Source organism: Vigna umbellata, chromosome 1 (genome assembly GCF_029865625.1).
Source record: "Vigna umbellata cultivar VRB3 chromosome 1, Vumbellata_1.0, whole genome shotgun sequence".
NCBI classification, from domain to species: Eukaryota; Viridiplantae; Streptophyta; class Magnoliopsida; order Fabales; family Fabaceae; genus Vigna; species Vigna umbellata.
In genome coordinates, this window is record NC_142165.1 from 12751799 (window position 1) to 12771198 (window position 19400).

Genomic DNA, 19400 nt, shown 5'->3' on the forward strand with positions numbered 1-19400 from the left:
AATTTACAAATTTACGGTAAATAATTAATTTAAATGACTAATTATTGTTCCTAAACAATATCTCGTTATAGCTGCTTTTTGAACAAAACACACTTTTCGGATTACTCTGCCTTAGTTTGTGTTTTGACTTTGGAGCTGGTCTTACGGGTGAGAGAGTTTTGGGTTTGATAAAATATTAGGCCCAAATAAAGCCCAATCTGTAATACTTAGGTGTCAAATTCATTCCGGCCCATGCTATCTACACCTCCCTTCACACTTTACATCAATTTTTATTTTTGCCTTTATATATTCATAAAGGAAAGATGACATCCGTGAAACAAAAAACACTTGTCAATTCAAATCAAGAATGTTTTAATTAAATTTTCTTTACTTTTTAACTTAAAATTCAAATTCACATTATTATATTACTAAATTAAATTGTAAGATAGGTGAGTGTATTGTTTTTAGAGTTCGTCAAATTAATTTTTCTTGTTTGTTACATTCAAATTTATCTTTTAACCTTTTTTAGTTGTACAAATTAAACAAATAATATTTCTTCACATCCCTACTTTTTCGACAATTTACGAAAATTAGTTTTCCCAATGTACATAAAGGAAAAAGAAATTGATATTTTTTTGTTTCCCTTTCACGTGATATTTGATTAGTTATGTGCACTCCACAAATTTTTTCATTAAATTTATAGTATATAGTAGGGCCAACCAAAGATACAACACAAATTAATATGGTAGGACTGAATGTATGGAAATTATACATATTGGAAGATACACAGACAATATCATATATATATATATATATAACATATGATGTATTAGTACAAATGGTGATTCTTGCTTTAATTTCTTAAAGTTTTCATGGGAAGAAGTTTAGCAGAGGAAATTCGAAGGGCACCCTTCAGGAGACTTAGGGATATGTATCCCACACCACTTCCAAATCATAGAAAGGCTATGCCATAATTTTAAATAGGGTTATCAGCTGCATCCAAAGGTCAAAATCAAGGGAGAAACTGTTAGAAAATAATGCACAACTTCTATAATCAGATTCATGGAAACCAATTACATACAAATTTAATAACAAAAATAAGATTAAATTATAATATATAAATTAATATTAATTTTACTTATAAACTATAGTTTTGTGTAAGTGAGTTTATCACATTTCTAAAAATCGATGATATATATATGGTTTGTAGGAGAGATTACATAAATAAAATCCGTAATATTTTTCTATAGATTGAAATCAGTTTACACATAACGCGAAAAAATGTTTATAAAAAATTAATAGTCACTAACTTGACTATTAATTTTAGAGACTGGTTTAATGACCAGTTATATATGGAAATAAAACATAATTTCAAAACTAACAATCCTTAATTTTAAAAAAATAGTTTACAAGTTAAATTATTCAACAACTAAATATTCATTATTTCTAATTCAGATTCTATTTAATGAATTTCTTATAATCAATTCAAAAATAAGAATTTATAAAAATTTTATAAGAAAAGTTCTATAAATTAGTTTATGCCTTATATATTATGAAAATGTTAATTTCATTATATTCATAAATAATTTATGTAAATAAACCCTAAAGTCATAAAAAAAATAAAATAAAATCTAAAGAGGCCCCTCAAATTTGGGATTTAAGAGAAAAAAAAGGAGAGGAATAGAAGAAAAGAAGAAAAGCAAAAAAATTGAAGTAAAATTATAATTGAGCTGTTTGATAAAATAAGTGTGTAAATATAACAAAAGTATATACTTTGAGACTGAAAACATTCACTTCACAGCTAGTTTTAATGATATATATATAAGGACTGAAAAAAAAGAAAAGAAAACAACACAGAGGACTTTACAATACATTACTTACTACTGATTTATTTTTCTGATAATAGAGTGTATGGATGACATGAATTAAAAAGCTTATACAAAGATTGACAAAATGTTCATTGCTGCTTTACCTTGCTGTGTAAAAATTTGATCATGGATGCATCGATGCATTAAAAAACAATTAACTTGTGATGAAGATGAATAATGTGCTTACACAAGTTGAAGAGCAGTGTGGTCTTGACGTGAGTATTGATGATGACTGGAATCTATGAGGTTTACAGGGAAGAAATTCCTGTCATATGACTGTGAAGCTGGTAAGGACTCGCACACATTTCCTGTCATATGTTGCTGTTGTTCTTCTTCTCTATCGTGTTCAGCTATCTACCAATCATCACACCAACCATGTATTCTTAGTTACATTATATCTATATCTATCTATATATACAACGAGAAAAAGTCTTGGAGAATGATGAGAGACCTTAGCTCGCAGAAAATTATTGTGGTTTTGCAGCTCTATTTCCTGCGTTTTTTCATGCATATGTTAGAAGAGGTCGACCATGTACAAATATCAGACATAATTTCGGTAAAGTTTGTATTAATCTATCAAATTTTAAGTTAGTTTTCAGGATTATTCGGCTTCAGTTTCATATTCTTGGTCCTGTCACTAGAGTTACACAATCATGTTCAATATTGTTGTATATATTCATTTTCTTCAGATACTATATATATATATAAGTATATGTCTAAATAATGAAGAAAGCAAAGCAGAAACTCATATATAGCATGCATTGAAGGAAGGATGAGTATACGTACCCGCTTTTGCATGAATTCGATATCCGCAAACAATGTCTCATGCTGAAAGAAGTCGAGTGTATGTCAGTTCAAAGGAATATACATACAGAGAATTCTAACTTGGAAGAAAAATAATGCATATATAGTTTTATTCAAGATACTAACTTAAATTGTCTGTATAAGTTGCTATAGTTTTTTACTAATTATGTTTAGTGGCTTAATTCTCTTATAATACCTTTCTGGATCTGACTCTGCTCAAACCTTTCTCCAATCTACTCTCAAGATTCTTTAATTCCTTCAGACTTAGAGAACTAAGAGCTTCACCAAGGATGTGCCTGGAATTAATTAAGCAAGAAATTCCGGTGATCTTTTCGCGAGAGACTTGTTGGAAAACTTTTCAAGAGAAGAAGCTGACCTGTTTAGATTCTGAATGTCTCTGATTTGTCTTTTTAACTTGGATGATTCTTGCTGATAAAACTGATATTCATAAATAGTGTAATGTTTGTCAAGAGGTTACAACATATATATAACAACATGGTGATAGAAAAAATTTATAAGATTTAACCAGAACACTTAATAGTTAATATCGTTAATTTTCTTAAGAGAAACAAAGAACCAGTGAATTTATCACTCAAGATGATGAGAATTAAGTCACCAAACTCAAACAGATTCTTTTTACCAAAGACTACATTATTCACACACAAAAAAGAAATCCCAAATTCAAACACAAATCATGTTTGTTACTAGAAGCAGAAGGTCTTGTAGGAAAGAAAAGAAAAGAAAAGAAAATACTGAGATTGTCTATTTTGTTTCTAAATTGGTTTTTGTTTTAAGAAACTATGTAGTACATTTTATTCAATCGTGTCTCTTTTTGTCATCTTTTTTACTATTTAAATTACTCTTTATTAAATATATCAATTTTTGTAAATCCTAAGATTTATATAGATCTAACAAGTCCCTAATCATATAATCCGAGATACTGTTGACATAAAGGGTTAATATATTTAAGTTTTAGAATATCTAATCTCCATAGAAAGTTATAAATATTTTGTATAAAGAAAACTTGCCATATTTTAAAACAATAAACAATTTTTGAACCAAAAATTACCCTAACTATATATATATAGAGAGAGAGAGAGAGAGAGAGAGAGAAAGCATTTTCTTAGTTTTCTTTGATTTGTTCACTAATGAAATTTACCTGTGTATTAGCTTCAGAGACAGATTCTGCATTTGAGGAAGCAGCGCATGCTTTCTTGTACCTATCGATAGTTCCTCTAACACTGCAAACAATACAACAAACAGAAGCATAAAAAGTTGATAAATTTATCTGTGTTTTACAAATAAATTATGAACTCATCTTCTATCGACATTAAACTTTTAGGTCAAAGAGCTCTGATCTCGAATTGGAAAAAGGTTTAATCTTATAATATCCCATTAAACGTGTAACATATCCCACTAAAGTTCAAACACAAACTGCTTAACTTGTATAACCATAGTTAGAGATAATGCGGAATATGCAGGAAGAGGTAGATGGTTGCATCAGTAGGTGAAAGTTTATCTTTCCCTTTAATTGAAGAGTCCAAAACTCATAATGGAAAGAGTTGGGTATAGAATTGACGTGAGGAATGCTAAGCTTTATTCCACAAAAAGATGAAAACAATACAAATAAATGGGAAAGAGAGAAGTGATTAACCTTTAGCCATTCTTAGAATCTGTTATCATAACGTTACTTTTAGCTATTTAGGGTAAAGAAATCAGAATAATATATAATCACTCTGATATGTAACCTCTTTCACATTAAATCCTTTTGTTCTTCTTTCAAAGATTCTACATTCTTTTAGAAATACAGATAAGGATGAAAATAAAAGATCAATGGAGATGAAGATGGAAAACCGTAGACAATACTCTTGCCGATGGACATTGATAATACCACCATATGGGGTGGAAAACCCTAACCAGAGAATACTTTCCTCTATTTATGTAAAGGACAAAATTTACTAAAATGGGAAACAAATTCTGACTTCCACGAATCTCTAGAAATACTTATTGCTTTAAATTCATTTACTTTGTCGACAACCAATTCATGATGAAAACTTTATTCAGACTTTTCAAGATATTGAAAAACGTTATACACTAAAAATGCACGTATAACAACCAATGGAGACCCTAATATCTTATTTGATATTGTATGGAAATAAAAAAGGGTATGTTTAAAAGAGAAACTGCATTTACCAAAAGAAATTGTATAAATAAAAAGATATACAATCAAAGATGTTAAAGAAAAAAAGAGATGCTAAAACACAAGATGAATGATATCACATATAAATGTACCGTGCGAATAAGTGATCTCTTTTTAAAAAGCCTCTTTTCCTCCCCAAAAGGTATTTAGTTGGAAGATAACCTGGATTTGCAGTTTTTGCACAACCATGTAATGCGATCATGTAACTAGAATCGAACTTCTTTCATACGTGAAAACGAATTGAAGTGGTTGAGGTGTGACCAAAGAGTGAAAAAGTCGAAAACCCTAGCTCCCATTTGGATGAGGTGCTCGTGTTATATCACTATACATTGACAAATAAGTTGAACAAGTACTGATATTAAGGAAGAGTCAAAGATAGACACGACAGCAAGAAAAACAAGAAGGCTTCATTGAGTGCGTGACAGCTTTGTGCAGAAGACCCTTTTAAGATTTGATGGTTGACAAGTAGAGAGAGAAATCAATGAAAGAGAGAGAGAGAGAGATTGGTAAAGCTTATCACAGCATGGTCATTGAATGAGAACATACACAAGGAAGCTAAGATCCCTCGCCTGCAAATCTTTATAACCCTAAATAAAGCTTTCTCTTCTTCTGATATACATGTATACACATATATAAATATATATGCTACTTTATATAGTTTCACTTCAATGTCTCTATTTCTATTGCTTAAACAGATCTGCACCCTTCTAAACAGGGAAAAAGAGCAACGAGTATACAAGATCTAGACAGAATGGTAGATATCTCAGGGAAGACTTAGAGAGTAATTTCTGAAAATACTGACTCCTGTTTAAGGAATGAATATATATATATATATGTGTGTGTGTGTGTGTGTGTAACACTAGAAAAGAAAAGAAAAGAAAATGTTTTAAAATAGTTGTGTGAAGATTGTTATGATATATGAAATGAGAGTGACAGAGAGGAAGATGTTTGAAAGAATTTGAACCTGTTGTTTGCATACTCATAAAGGCGTCCACGGCTTGAGAAGACAACGAGAGCAACTTCGGCATCACAGAGAACAGACAATTCATAAGCCTTCTTGAGCAACCCGTTGCGACGTTTGCAGAAGGTAACTTGCCGATTGGTGGTGTTCTCGATCCGCTTGATCTCTATTTTCCCTCTTCCACTTTTCTTCTGAGAACACCCTTCTGATATTGCTTCGTTCGGAAACTCCATATCTCTCTCGCCGCAACAACCTACCCACTACAAAATATAGTCAGAAAAGAAAACATAAAACACCAAAAGTAGATATTTTTCCCTTTGGGTCACTTCAAGAATGGATGAAATCTTTTAGGATAACCAAAGAAGCTTCGAAAGAAATGGTCATTAAGCTTGATGATTTGTACTGAACATATACACACACTATGATATTAAGCTTGTTGTCCCTAAGACGAACATATTATATAATAATGAAAGAGAGAACGGAGAGAAAGAAAGGGTGTGTTTGTAAGTAGATGATGGGTAGGTGTTGTACCTATGCAATGAGAATAGCAGTATTTATGGTGAAGAGAAAAAGGATGCAAAATATGGAAGTGGGTTGGCCTAGGAGAAAGGTATTTATGGAGTGAAAATAGACGGTGGAACTGATTGAGAGCACTGAAAATAGTAATTTGGTGAAGGGATATGTGTGATGTTTGGAGAATAAAAAGAAAAAGGAGGTTGAGAAGAGAAGGGTTTGGCCTGGGATTCAGCTGTTAAGTCTGATGTTCAATGTATGAAGCTTTCATATTTGTTGATGTATGTATGGGAAAAAGGTGAAGGGGGACAATGAAAGTGTCTTTTTGAAAGTGACTTTGTATGAGGTGGGCTTTCATTATTCATGGCCTATGAGAGGGACGTCAACGTAAGTTTGCACGCAAAAACTTACAACCCTTTGATTTTTTAGGCATGGCTTCAGGTTGCTTCTTGGATTTTGAGTTTTGGCATTTTATCCACATAGAATCCACTCTCTTTCTCTTCTACTTCAAACCTCTTTTCTCAGTTCCTGCTTTAACATCTTAAGGGATCGGTTTATATCAACAACCCGAGAGATTATATAAATATGATTATGTGAATTTAATCATATTAAAATTACAAAATATGAATTTGTAATCCTTGAAACTTCCCATGTTGTCATATTCATGTATATAATTATCAGAGTTTGATTGTGTCTTTTTCTTCTTTTATACACACAAGAGATGAAAACATGATTTAGAATCGACAAAGAATAACGGCAGTTTTTAAATCAAAGTAAAGTCTTCTACAATTATAGTAGTATGGTTATAGTCAATGATATTGATTATGTGAACACTTAATTCAACATTTAATTATGCTACACACTTCTATTTTTTGTGAATTTTAGTATTATTCTTTTATATCACCACTTTAAAAATGGTTCCTCTATTTATTAATTGAACGTGACTTTAAAAATAAGTTTTGATACCCTTCCATATGAAATAAATAAAAATATTCACGTGAAATAAATAAAAACATGTTATATATGTAATAATTTAAATAATATGGCATTAGTTTGACGGTCAAACCACTAGAAAGATGAAAAGACACCCTCCATCACCACCACTACTTTCTTAACCATCCGGAAGCTCTTTTTGCTACTCATCGCCCATCCTTTAATACCTCAACCAGACCATGGAAGAACAAAAAGTCACCACCATCCGTTTTCGAGTAAAAGAAAAAAAGAATTGAAATTGAAATAAAAGATTACTGAAATTCACAAGAGAGATACATTCGTAGAAACAGTGAAGAACAAAAGCTTCAATGATGGAGCATCGATGTAGGAGGAGACCACGCCTCAGATAGTACAAAATACTGTGAAACCATATATGAGGATCACATTGTAACCTACTAGGTTAAAAAGTGATTTTTTTTAGTCTAAGTTAATTATACAAAATTAGCTTGTAAGATAAGATTTACACTCACTTATATATTCTAAATTAGTTTTAGGAACTTCCTGCAAAGGAGGAAGAAGATAATGTCAAATACATGTAATCGATTCAAGATCAAACCCAGTTTCACTAATGAATGTCGAAAAGAGAATGGAGAGTGGGTGAGGAGGGACGCAAGACGAAGACAAGTTTCTCTATTTCATATATATCTATTCCTAAAGAAAAAAATTCATCTCCATAAACCTAATGAATATATAAATTTTTTGTCTCATAACGAGTATAAACTTACAATATCAATTAATTAATTTTTGGAAAATAATAAATATTTCTTACAAAAAACATAATATTAAAAAATATTTAATATCAAAGGATGTATTCTGGTTTCTTCAATATCGAATATTTAGAAAGAAATTATAATGACATACATTTCAAATTACAGTACTAAATAAAATTTCATGAAACCAAAATATTTATTAAATTTATACAAAAATCATAAAACAAAATTGATAAAGTTTAAAATATTTTAAAATAAAATTAGGAAAAGAAAACAAAAAAAATCAAATTTAAAAAATTTAAATGTCTCTTTCCAACAATATTCATTAAATTCTAATGAAATCTTTGTTTATACACTAAGAAAAATTATAATATATTATCACAAGTAATTTTAAAAATTAATAAAATGAACTATCATTGAAATAGTAAATAAAATTACAACGATAAATTAAATTGATTTCTGAAATTAAAAATATAAATAACAAATTGTAAATAAACTTGGTTCATTTTTATTTAATCAAACGTCATAAGAAAATATATGAATTAGTATATTAAATGAACGAGAGACAAAATTAGTTGCATTTTCATTCTTTTAATATACACTAACTAGCTAGTAACGTAAAAGATAAAATTAGTTGCATATTCATTCTTTCAAACATAAATTGCTAGTTATAATTCCATATAAATTCTTTTAGCATCTTCGTATTGGTGATGAGATTTTTATGTGAATCTTTTATTTATTTTATATGATATATAATTTGTCATTTTTATATAATGTAAGATTTACACTCACATGATTATATTTCTAACATTTGACTATGTGTGTGAGTAAACCATAACCATTACAGCCAAGTTATTTTCACCGTTGTTTTGAGCCTTATATCACACTCAAATTCTATTGGGAGAAATTTAATGAAAATATTAATTAAGGTCATGTTCTATGTCCTAAGGCGACCAAAAATCATGAAAAAAAAAATAGAATCCTTGAAGTTTCTTCTTTAAGGACAACGTTGTTCAAAGATGGAAAAGGGTTTGATGATAAGCCATTGATAAGTGCAATTATTCCTTCATACCTACTCCTAATCATAGTGTCTGAAATTGGGGCATACAATCATCTTCTCCTTGACAATGTCTGATCCATCACATGCCAGCTGATTAAAGTTCCTTCCATGTATTTATATCACCATTATACAAATTACAAATGCTTGGTTAAATAAGTCATTTTCTCTATGTATGGCTAAATGTAACACTATCAAACTTGGAGAATATTTTCTACGAAAACGACAAGGAAAATTACTTATACATAAGAAAAAAAAGAAGGACTTTTTCTTTTTTCATGGGACAAAGCGAAGAATGTGATCTTAGGAACAAAGATTGAAACAAGCACGGACGCGCAAACAAGAATTCTTAAAATCTGTCATGTATGAAAATTAATGTTCTTGCTTTGAACAATGATGCTCGTTGTTAATTTTGCTTGCGAAGCATCATATTATTTCTGTAATTTGACTCAAACCATTCTGTCCATATTTGTAAGTTCTCTCCATTTTAGAAATTCCTCTTAAGATTCAAGTGTTTCGTGTAAAATATATAATTCATAAACATCTTAAATTATCAGAATCGATATCTAAATCCAATGAATCCATCCCTAGATAAATAGTATCACTTTCAACTAAAATCATTAATTTATAGTATTTTTTTATGTAGTTAATGTCACTCACTTGCACTCAATATAAAATATCTAACTCTGCAGTTAAATTCCCTACATTATAAAAAAACTCCCATCACTAAGTTACAACGAGAATGTTTCTTTCTATCCTCATCTATCGAAATAGTCTCAGATGAATCAGAAAATTAATATTAAGAATTATGTATCGTCTTTAATATTTAGCGTTATTTGTAAACAAGCTGCGAAAACGTAGAGGAAATACTACTTTTTTAGTGAAAAAAAAACTTTCAATATATAGAAGAAGTACGAATAAAAAATTCAAAATATATATCATACTTGAACATGAAATTTGTTAGAATGTACATGTAGCTCAATAATGATATGTGATGAAATTAGTTATTAAAATAAACCATTAACTATTCAATGTAAAATTTAAACTCACAGTACAATTAATAACAACTAAAATATGTTTTCATAGACTTAGCTAAACCTTAGAAGGTCATTTTATAATATAAAATTTGTATTATCCTTATACATGTATTGGTAATGTTAAAATGAGAATGTATATGTGCTTTGTCATGTCCAGAAAACAAAACCAGGGTGGTAAAAGGTAAGAAAAAGGTTGTTTTACTCCAGTTTTTGTCTTTGAATTGCCCTAAATGATTTAAGTTGGTAATTGAGAGTGAAATAGTGATAGCAATTAATGCATAACGTAGGACCACACAATGCAGAGCAGCAATATTGTGATGATGATATATAGTTGATTCACAGTGGAGCATAAGTCAAAATGGAAATTATAGTTATTGATTAGGTGAGGGACCAGCACTGCAAAATACGTGAGGAGTTGAAGAAGATGCTATGATCATCCTTCCATAAATGGAGACCATGAAATTTTCAGAGTCTAGCATGGGAATCATTCTCTGTGTACTGTGTAGGTACCACCAAACATCACTCTATTACTTTTTCATTTCCTTCCAATTCATTCACCTCACTATTAGTTTCCTATACTTCCAACATTCAAACCCTAATTCTTCCTTCTTTTTCTTTGTTCCAATCATAAAAGGAAACTCAATGTCACTTCTTTTTTCACTTCCTCACCAAACATTTTTTACTCATTTTTCTTTTCACAACTAATCTAATAGTATTTTTTCACTTTCAATACAGAAAGAACATCTCTCTATACACACAAAACCATGATGGTGTGATTTAGATAAAACAAATCTTATCATGCAATGACGTGTTTGATTTATGTTATTTACATCTCAAATATAATTCTTTCATTCTAGTTTAAGAATTACGAATGTTTTGTTTTATGTTTTAGTCATATGTGTGCATATATATAACCCTTTATGTTTACTATTTTCCATTTATATTATCTTATTTTTAACGAATTAATTTATACAAAATATTATAAAACTATTTTGGTGTACGATGATAATTTTTAACCTCATAAACTATTCAAAGCCACTAATAGTTATTATAATATTAAACACGTTATAATTTAATATATGAAGTTGCTAATGATATTTCTTCTAACATTTTACTCTATATGATCCCAGAACATTTTAACAGCATTTTTTTTTAATTTCTTTTTTGTTAATTACATTAATTTTCTCTCTTTTCTTCTTATTTATTATTTTGTTGTGTGAAAGTTACACAAATATATAGTTGAAATATATATTCTCATAACAAATAACAATGCTGTGTTATTATTACTGTTGATGATCAGAATCAGTAATACACAACATTAAAAAATATAGTATTTACTTAAAACAATTAAAAAAGTCGTTACTATGTATCATTATACAAACTATTATCAATGTTGTACGAAAAAATTGTTTAACCTAACTAACAACAGAATCTTAAGTTAAAACTAACTATAAATAAACCGCTGGTTTTAACGGGCCTCCATGGTTGATTGAATCGGCCCAATAATGTTATGGGCATATTTCGTTAGCTTCGCTCCTGTTCTTCGTTCTTCACTGCGCTTTCCTCTTCATTGGTTGTCACTGTGACTGTGATTTCTTTTTCTTCTTCTTCACATTGTTCCAAACTTTCTTTTCCATTATTGGTGGCTCTTCGTGTTGCGTTTTGGGTCGACGAGAAACGCTCCAAGTTTCAACCATGGCTGCAATTCTAACTTCTAGATCTTCTCTCGTGTGCCTTCACCTTTACTCATTTTTATTCTACCTCATCACCGGTTTTTCCTCATGAGTTTTCATAAAAGCTTCCAAATTTTAGGTATTAAAGTAATTTCTGTTGCTTTCTCTCTTATTTTAGAGTCATTTTAGGGTAATAAGCATGCATTTTACCATGGCTGATTTACATTGTTATTTCCCTCTTCACCAAATTATTGTACCATGCACTGCTAGATCAAGCAAAAGAATGCTTCAACAGTTTACAGAACTAACTACATTTTTCCTTTGATTGTTACTGATTTCTGACACTCTTAGTTCTTGTAGTTTGCCCCTTTCAGACTTATTTTGTTGAAATATTTTCCATATTTTTATTTTGTTTTTCACTTTTAAAAGTTATTTTTCTTAAAAAGAATTAAAAATGAAAATGTTAAAAAATGAAAAAAGGTAAACGTTGTTGGTTCTTTATGTCTGCAAATTGAGTTTTGCAAAGGCAAACCTGAAGACCTTAAATTTTGTACATTAAGGTCTGTAACTGGGATGCCCTAAGTATGCATTCATGTCACGGTTACTTCCTCTTAACATTTTTATTGTAATTAAAAAGCTGCAGAATATGTTATATTCAGCAGTGTAGGTTGGTTTAGGTTAGTACCATTTTTTTCATATCGATGATGGATGAGCTGAATTTTTCAGGTGAAGTAATTAACTTGCTTTGGTTTACTCGTTGAAAACCAAACTAGTGGGTCGTTCTATGTTTGGTTGATTGAGCAATAGCTTCTCCGGTTCGTTATGATGACATGAAATAACATCATCCAATTTCTTATCCAGGTGAGTGTATGAGTTATGACAATGTTATGGTTGCAAACTTGTGTTTATTAATGATACTTCTGAGGACAAACCCTGCTTATAATTCCTTAGTTCTGAGGACAATGTTATGGTTGTATTTGTTATCATCTAATTAGAACTGGAGTTTCAGTTCATTGATCTGCATAATGAAAGATTTGGATTGAAGAATTATGCATATTACCCCAAATGAAGCTTCAGTTCTGATAGAAGAATAACACAAAGCAATATAATAAAGCAGTACAATATATCTAAGATTTTGTCCTATTTTCAACGTTGTGTCAGTTATTCTTTTATCTTAACTAAACTTGGTCATTTATGCTTTGTTGCGCTTGCATTGATTTGAATGGATTCTCATTAATTTATTTGTTGTTTGTTGTTTTTTTAGTGGATTTTGTGGGTAATTGAGAATGAATTTGAAAGTAAAATGTGTGAGAATCAGTATAGAATTTGATTGATGTGACTAATTAAAAAAATTTATATAATTAGTAGAAATTAAAGATTACCAAAATGTCCCTAGTTATTAAAGTTATAAAAAATGTTATTTATCATTGTTATATTTAAATTTTAAAATTTGTATAAAAAGACCAAATTATAAATAATTATTTAAATTATTTTATAAAAATTTAAAAAATTATAATGTAGTAAAATAGATTTATTATTTTATAATCTTTTAAAATATCAAAACTTAAAATAAAATTTGAATATATTATACACTATTTATCATAAATTTATTATTTTATAAAATTTAATTGAATATAATTTATATATTAAAAAAATTAACTATAACCTGTAGTTATAAAAAAATGTTAAATATGTTTTTCGTCTCTTAAGTATCACTGATTTTTGGTTTTAGTCCCTACTCAAAACTTTAATGGCTTTTAGTCTTCATAGTATTGAAACATGTAATATTAGTCCTTAAAAATGGATGACATCAACTTTTTATTGATCTGGCAAACGGCAAGGCCACGTCTTATGTCAACTTGCCTCTTCACCCTCTGTCACGTTGCTTGTGCTTGAACTTCGTTCATCTTCTTCGGCAGAACAATCACGGTTTCGCTTCTCGTGCACCATCACCCCAATCGCGCAACAGCCCAAGTCGCAGATCAAGCAAGCATCTCCATTCTTCACCTGCAAAGAATCAAACAGCCGAGCCCATTTTTCTTCCTTGCGAGTCATCCATGGCATTCCCAGAATCACCTGAAACTCAGACAAATATAGAAAACGCGAGCAACCTCAATCCTAAATCGCACCGTGTCGGAACAATGAGTTCGCTCCGACCAATCGAGAACCACGGCCAAGCAAAATCCCAAATCGCGAGTGTTGCGACGAACCCTAAATCGCCTAAGCCTCTTCGCCTCGCCTTCATCTCGCAAGCTCCCCTGCACCGACACAACTACTTGTAGAAGTTGTCTTTCATGCTAGTGTACTGTTGTTTACTTGTGGAAGAATGTCTCTTTGTGCTTTTTATTTTTTGGGATACAATTGTACGTGCATTTTTTTGCAACTTTCGTTACTTTCATGATTAATTGGCTCCTTATCCTTTATTCTCTAACCTGCAAGTAGTAATTAATTACCCCGTGTTTTAGGGGTCGGCTTAAATCACCATGGTCACAAAGGAGAAGAAAACACGCTTTGTCATCTCATCAATGGAAATCCTTGTTTACAGAAGATGGTAAATTCTGTGATGGTGGAAATAAGTTCCTTGATTATACTTTTTCATCATGTATATATTTGAAATTTATTCAGATAAAATTTATACAACTATTGATTATACTTTAAACATGCAGGTATGACTTAGGCAGCACCAAGGGTGAAAGAGATGTTATAAGAACTCAAAATAGTTGGGAATGCAAGTTCTATCTTCAAATGTTTGATTCATTTTATTGCTTGTGCTCAATCCATCATGTACTGTTAGACTTAAAATGTATATTGTTTGGATTTTTTCCTTCTTGGGAAGGGTGTTAACATCAATTTAATTTTATTCCATATCTTTATACACAGAAAGCAGTATGAGAAACTCCGCAAACAATGTTGGAGACTCATCAAGCAAAGTAATGTCGAGGTTCGTTCATGGACAAGTCGAGGTTTGTGAGCTTCGTCAAGTTTTCTAGAGAAGGAGGAATGGGGCTTACAAGGTTGCATCCTGCTAGCCAGAAGAAGAACCCAGCTTTGCCCCCAACTGAGATGATGAAGAAGCAACGTGGCAAATACTTAAGAAGAAGACGTGGCCTCGTCGTTTGCCAAATCAATAAAAAGTTGACGCCGTTCATTTTTAAGGATTAATATTACATGTTTCAATACTATGAGGACTAAGCCATCAAAGTTTTGAGTAGAGACTAAAACCAAAAATCACTGATACTTAAGGGATGAAAAACATAAAAAATAAGCATTTATCTTAGTTTTATTTTATTTGAAAACAACGTAGCTTATGTATGAATTCCCTTTCTAGTTCTTATGTTGTTTTCCCGGCAACAAAACCAACTCAAAAACCCTGATTTTCCACATTCACCTTTCACCGAATTCAAGGCCCTCTATCGCCTCCTTCTCACCCCAATATTTCTCTTCAATGTTCAAATCCATTCATCTTCGTTGAAATTTTCCTATTTGTCTTCCTTGATTTCTTTCTTCTTCCGTCGCCTTCTCATAGCGGGTTTGTGTTTGAAGGTTCTTCAATGGCGGAGGACCGGAGTGAGGTGAATGATTACGGTTCGGAGGACGAAGGAACTGAAGATTACAGGCGCGGAGGTACCATGCACAGGAGATCATTCACTATTCTCTGCATTGTCCAGGGTCCTCTCTTTCTCCAGCGTCTCCTTCTCCAGCTTCCTTCACTGCTTCAACAACCATGGAATGGAGCTCCCTACAATGCCTGCAATGGTGGATTGGAGCTTCTCTAGCTTAGCCTGTCTGCATTGTCCATGTTCCTTGCACTTCAGGCGGCCTCCACCTCCATGCCAAGCTTCCCTCTGATGGCGTCGTCATCATCATTGAACTTTTAACACCGCCTCCAACTGACGCCACACAAAGATGGAACCAAATTCGTCTTATTGGAACTGAATACGGAGGTGTAATCTGAAGGGAAACGAAGGGGGAACCGAATACTCTTGCGGCTGGAACCGGATACACCTCGTCTATGAATTGTTCGAAAATGTGGAACCTAATACTCCAGATATGGAACAAGATACATGTCATGCATCAATGGGTCGAACCTCTGGAACCGAGTACTCCATCTATGGAACTGAATACACTTTCATTTTTTTGTTTCCAACAGCACTGTTCATCGTCTTCTTCACCTTCGAACACACACTTCCAGTAAACCCATTCTTCTTCATGCCATCAACTCCTTCTTCGTGAATCTACAGTAGCCCTAGTAAAAGCGTAAGCCCACTGTTCTTCTTCACGTTTTTTTACTTTAAACTTGTTTGAATCGGTTCTGTACTTTTCCGCATACGTTAAGCTGATATACACACAAGGAATTGTTTAATAGCTTCAGGGTACTTATGACATTTCACCAACAATCCCTCCAAATCTCTTCACTTTGGCGGGCGATGAAAAAGCATCGCATCCCGCAAATCCGTTTTCACCAACACTCGCATTTCCTCTCATCCGAACACCACTTGCTTTTCAAATACTCGCTCGCATTCGCCTCTGAACAGTACAATCTGTTCAAGCGGCGCCTTAAAGATGTAAAGAACCTTGTTATGCAAAATTCTGGTGAATAGATGCATGACTGAGGAAAGAATCTGTGTCCATTTTGCAGCAGCAACAGACCTTCATACAGACGAGGATGGTTCTGAAGGTAGTTGATGATTGAGGGCTAAAAAGGTGATGTGCATCCACATTCCAATGAAAAAGTGAAGCAAGGAAAGATAGTATATTGTCTGGATCCTGATTTTATGCGAAGTTAAGTGCCTTGAAGTTTTATGCTCGAACAACATTAAAAAAGGTAAACCCTATGAAGGGACAAAAATTACCATTATCGAATTAATGTTATTCGAACATGAAATTTCAAGGTCGTTAACTTCTTTCTCTTTTCATCTTTGTTATTATCGATAACGTGATTACGTATTGGGTCATGTATAACAAAAGTTCAATACTCTTCTTACGCTATTAAACAAGGTTTTGGGTATAATATGAATTTAATTTATTTAACTATTAAAATTCACGCACATACAATACTATAGTACTTATTTATATTTCAAATTATATTAAATTTAAACAAAGCAATTTTCTTATGTATTAATTAGTTTTTAAATTATGTCAATGGCAATGCTTATAAACTTAAATGTTTTTAATAAAATCAATTTAACAAACATAAAGAAATTCAACATTCGCAAAATGTAAGGCCTTTGTTTGATATGTAATTGAAAATGATTTTAGGCGGGTGGAAACCAGTTGGTAATGTTTGCTATGATCGACTAAGAGAATAATTAATTTAAAATCGGTGATATTGAGTATATTATTTCTCTTTTTTTTTTCTATTGCTCTTAAACAAAACCCTTTAATTTTTCCTTTATTTTTTTATTTATTTCCTTATTTTTTTTATTTTCTCTTTTCTCTACCAAACAACAAGAAGTTAGAAGCATAACAAAAATAATCGGAAAAAAGAGTTATCTTAACCTTTTTAAATTAATGCAAAAATATTACAAACCATCTCTCATATTTTTACGGTCAAGATGTTACCTCTCATTTCTCACTTTCCATTATTAGAGAAGATAAAATAAAAATATTTTTGGAATAACGATAGTGGTGAAATTTGAATAGTTATTGAAAAGTACATAATTAAATTCATATATACACAGACAAAAACCTTGTTTGAGAATCTCTAAGAAAAATAGGAAAGAAAAAGAAGAAGATTCTCTTGGGACCCTAAACTTATTAATGTAGGGTTTGAAATGAATTGAATTTGATAGGTGTGGGACTATTTTGTCCTATTCATGTATACCAAAGGCCGTAGTACTTTTTACGCAACTCTACTGAGTCTGGAAAAACCTATTGAAAGGTGTAGGCACCTTCCTCCGCATACTCTATCATCATCCTCTTCAACATTTAATGCCACAAAAAGCTTACACTTCAAAAGGTAAGGTATACGGCTAATCCTAACTCTCGAATATTCACAAAACCACGTGAAACCCAAAACTTTTTCCATCCTTATAACCTTCATCTTTATTCTCTCTTTCCTCTCTTCACAGAAAAGAAGATTTTTGAATCATCCCACAAGCATTCCTTGCTTCTTTCATTCGTCTGCTACACCACACACACACACACATATATAAATATATACACATCACCAAACACTATTGCATGCATCCACAGCACAACTCACCTATATCTCTCATTACAATTTATTTAATCTTATTCCTTCCTAAAATTCTGCATCATCATGGTCCTTGGAACAATGGCAAGACATTTGGACACAATAATAGGGTGATCAAATCTCTCTTTATTATAATTATTTGCTTATCGGAATGTTTCATACAATACCTCTGATATTACAGAAACATATTCACCAGAATATGTATTCTGCAAAAACACACTGTAAATATTGTTTTTCCATTTTATGTTTTTCCCGTGATAACAGTGAGTTTTTTGTTTTCTGCATGCCAGGCCTGGTGTGATGCTTCTTTATCCTCTGTAAGTAACTATATGCCATATCATGCGATTATATATATATGTGTGTGTGTGTATGTATCATTTTCATTTTCACACCTCCTCATGGCTCTTATTGATTAATTAACAATTATTTAGAAAGAAAACAAGCATCCTACGCAGTGCCATGCATGCAGATTATTTTCACCATAAGACTAATCATTAACCTGTTGGCTTCGAGTAACTATCATAGATATGCATCAATGAAGGCGATTGAAAGTCCTTCAACCTTAGATGATCAACAATGGCTAACGTATTGGGTTTTATACTCCTTCTTGACTCTCTTTGAGCTTTCCACTCATAGGATCCTATGTTGGTACGTTAAAGTTGATTTCACGTGAGATTAAACTATATGTAGACAGAGTCACAGTAATTTGATGTTAATTAATATAAATGAAGGTTTCCAATTTGGGGATACCTGAAGCTTGTGTTTTGCATCTGGTTGGTGCTGCCAATGTTCAATGGAGCGGCTTACATATATGAAAAATATGTGAGGCAATACATAAAGAATATTGGAAGCTACAGAAGTTCCAATTATCCTGAGGAGTACAAGAAGGTCCTTCACATGATGACCTTCGATGCAAGGAAAGCAGTTGAACGCTATATCGATAGACATGGCCCTGAAGCTTTTGAGAGAGTAATCAGAGCGGTATATATATATATATACCTGTGGTGCTAAAACTGAATTGCTTCATTATAAAGCTCGTCTGTCTGTGTTTTTGACAATTTTGTTTTCAACTTTTATATGTGCAGGCTGAAAAAGAAGCGAAAAAGCGCTGAGTGAGTATCGATTTGACCGGTTTTGGAATGAAAAGAACGTAAACATGCTCCAAACGATACTTCTTCCAGTGTACATTTTCAACATGATGGAGACGGAGTCTCACAATTATAGTTTAATTAAATGACAGCAATTGTAAGCTTGATATAAATTTTATATGTACCTTTCCATGGTTTAAAAAATGCACGTAAGAGCAAAAAAGTATATGGTTAAATTAAGTAAGTTTTTTTCTTTCAATCCTTTGAATAGAATTCTACTATTTATAATCAGTTTTCTCCGAAGCTCTTTCTGCAAGACTC

The 19400-nt window shown here is 31.7% G+C and overlaps 2 protein-coding genes and 1 long non-coding RNA gene across 12 annotated transcripts; 2 read left to right on the top strand and 1 right to left on the bottom strand.

Moving 5' to 3' along the window:
* Window positions 1-703: 703 nt before the first annotated feature.
* LOC124832909 (agamous-like MADS-box protein MADS1) lies at window positions 704-6865 on the bottom strand. Of its 4 annotated transcripts, none has more exons than XM_088095568.1 (9): window positions 6344-6865; window positions 5816-6065; window positions 3811-3892; window positions 3028-3089; window positions 2848-2947; window positions 2634-2675; window positions 2299-2340; window positions 2035-2201; window positions 704-972 (listed from the first exon to the last, which is right to left on the bottom strand). In XM_088095568.1, exons 2-9 carry the CDS (start codon window positions 6043-6045, stop codon window positions 969-971), a joined length of 729 nt encoding a protein of 242 aa, XP_087951694.1. In that variant the 5' UTR covers window positions 6046-6065; window positions 6344-6865; the 3' UTR covers window positions 704-968. The 4 variants fall into 4 exon arrangements, with proteins under 4 accessions (XP_087951694.1, XP_047163201.1, XP_087951703.1 ...); XM_047307245.2 differs by having other exon boundaries at window positions 5816-6072; XM_088095577.1 differs by lacking the exon at window positions 704-972 and having other exon boundaries at window positions 2031-2201; window positions 6344-6555.
* Window positions 6866-11607: 4742 nt separating this feature from the next.
* LOC148204680 (uncharacterized) lies at window positions 11608-16353 on the top strand. Of its 6 annotated transcripts, none has more exons than XR_015783167.1 (5): window positions 11608-11934; window positions 12522-12656; window positions 14261-14346; window positions 14462-14598; window positions 14676-16353. It is a non-coding gene; the product is annotated as an uncharacterized LOC148204680 (long non-coding RNA). The 6 variants fall into 6 exon arrangements; XR_015783162.1 differs by having other exon boundaries at window positions 14462-14579; window positions 14676-15802; XR_015783200.1 differs by adding an exon at window positions 13715-14158 and having other exon boundaries at window positions 14261-14579; window positions 14676-15790.
* A 1138-nt stretch (window positions 16354-17491) lies between these two features.
* Window positions 17492-19338, top strand: LOC124832892 (HVA22-like protein f). Of its 2 annotated transcripts, none has more exons than XM_088095584.1 (5): window positions 17492-17754; window positions 18282-18308; window positions 18517-18639; window positions 18723-18972; window positions 19077-19338. In XM_088095584.1, exons 1-5 carry the CDS (start codon window positions 17612-17614, stop codon window positions 19101-19103), a joined length of 570 nt encoding a protein of 189 aa, XP_087951710.1. In that variant the 5' UTR covers window positions 17492-17611; the 3' UTR covers window positions 19104-19338. The 2 variants fall into 2 exon arrangements, with proteins under 2 accessions (XP_087951710.1, XP_047163174.2); XM_047307218.2 differs by lacking the exon at window positions 17492-17754 and adding an exon at window positions 17823-18101.
* The last annotated feature ends 62 nt before the right edge of the window (window positions 19339-19400 follow it).

Excerpts from the sequence above, each read along its gene's own strand:
- LOC124832909 (XM_088095568.1), bottom strand. The coding sequence starts at position 6,045 with ATGGAGTTTCCGAACGAAGCAATATCAGAAGGGTGTTCTCAGAAGAAA. Across the intron at positions 3,090-3,810 it reads TCTCTGAAGCTAATACACAG|TTTTATCAGCAAGAATCATC; the intron begins GTAAATTTCATT and ends TATGAATATCAG. Across the intron at positions 2,948-3,027 it reads GACATTCAGAATCTAAACAG|GCACATCCTTGGTGAAGCTC; the intron begins GTCAGCTTCTTC and ends AATTAATTCCAG.
- LOC124832892 (XM_088095584.1), top strand. The coding sequence starts at position 17,612 with ATGTATACCAAAGGCCGTAGTACTTTTTACGCAACTCTACTGAGTCTG. Across the intron at positions 17,755-18,281 it reads AAAAGCTTACACTTCAAAAG|GCCTGGTGTGATGCTTCTTT; the intron begins GTAAGGTATACG and ends TCTGCATGCCAG. Across the intron at positions 18,309-18,516 it reads GTGATGCTTCTTTATCCTCT|ATATGCATCAATGAAGGCGA; the intron begins GTAAGTAACTAT and ends TAACTATCATAG.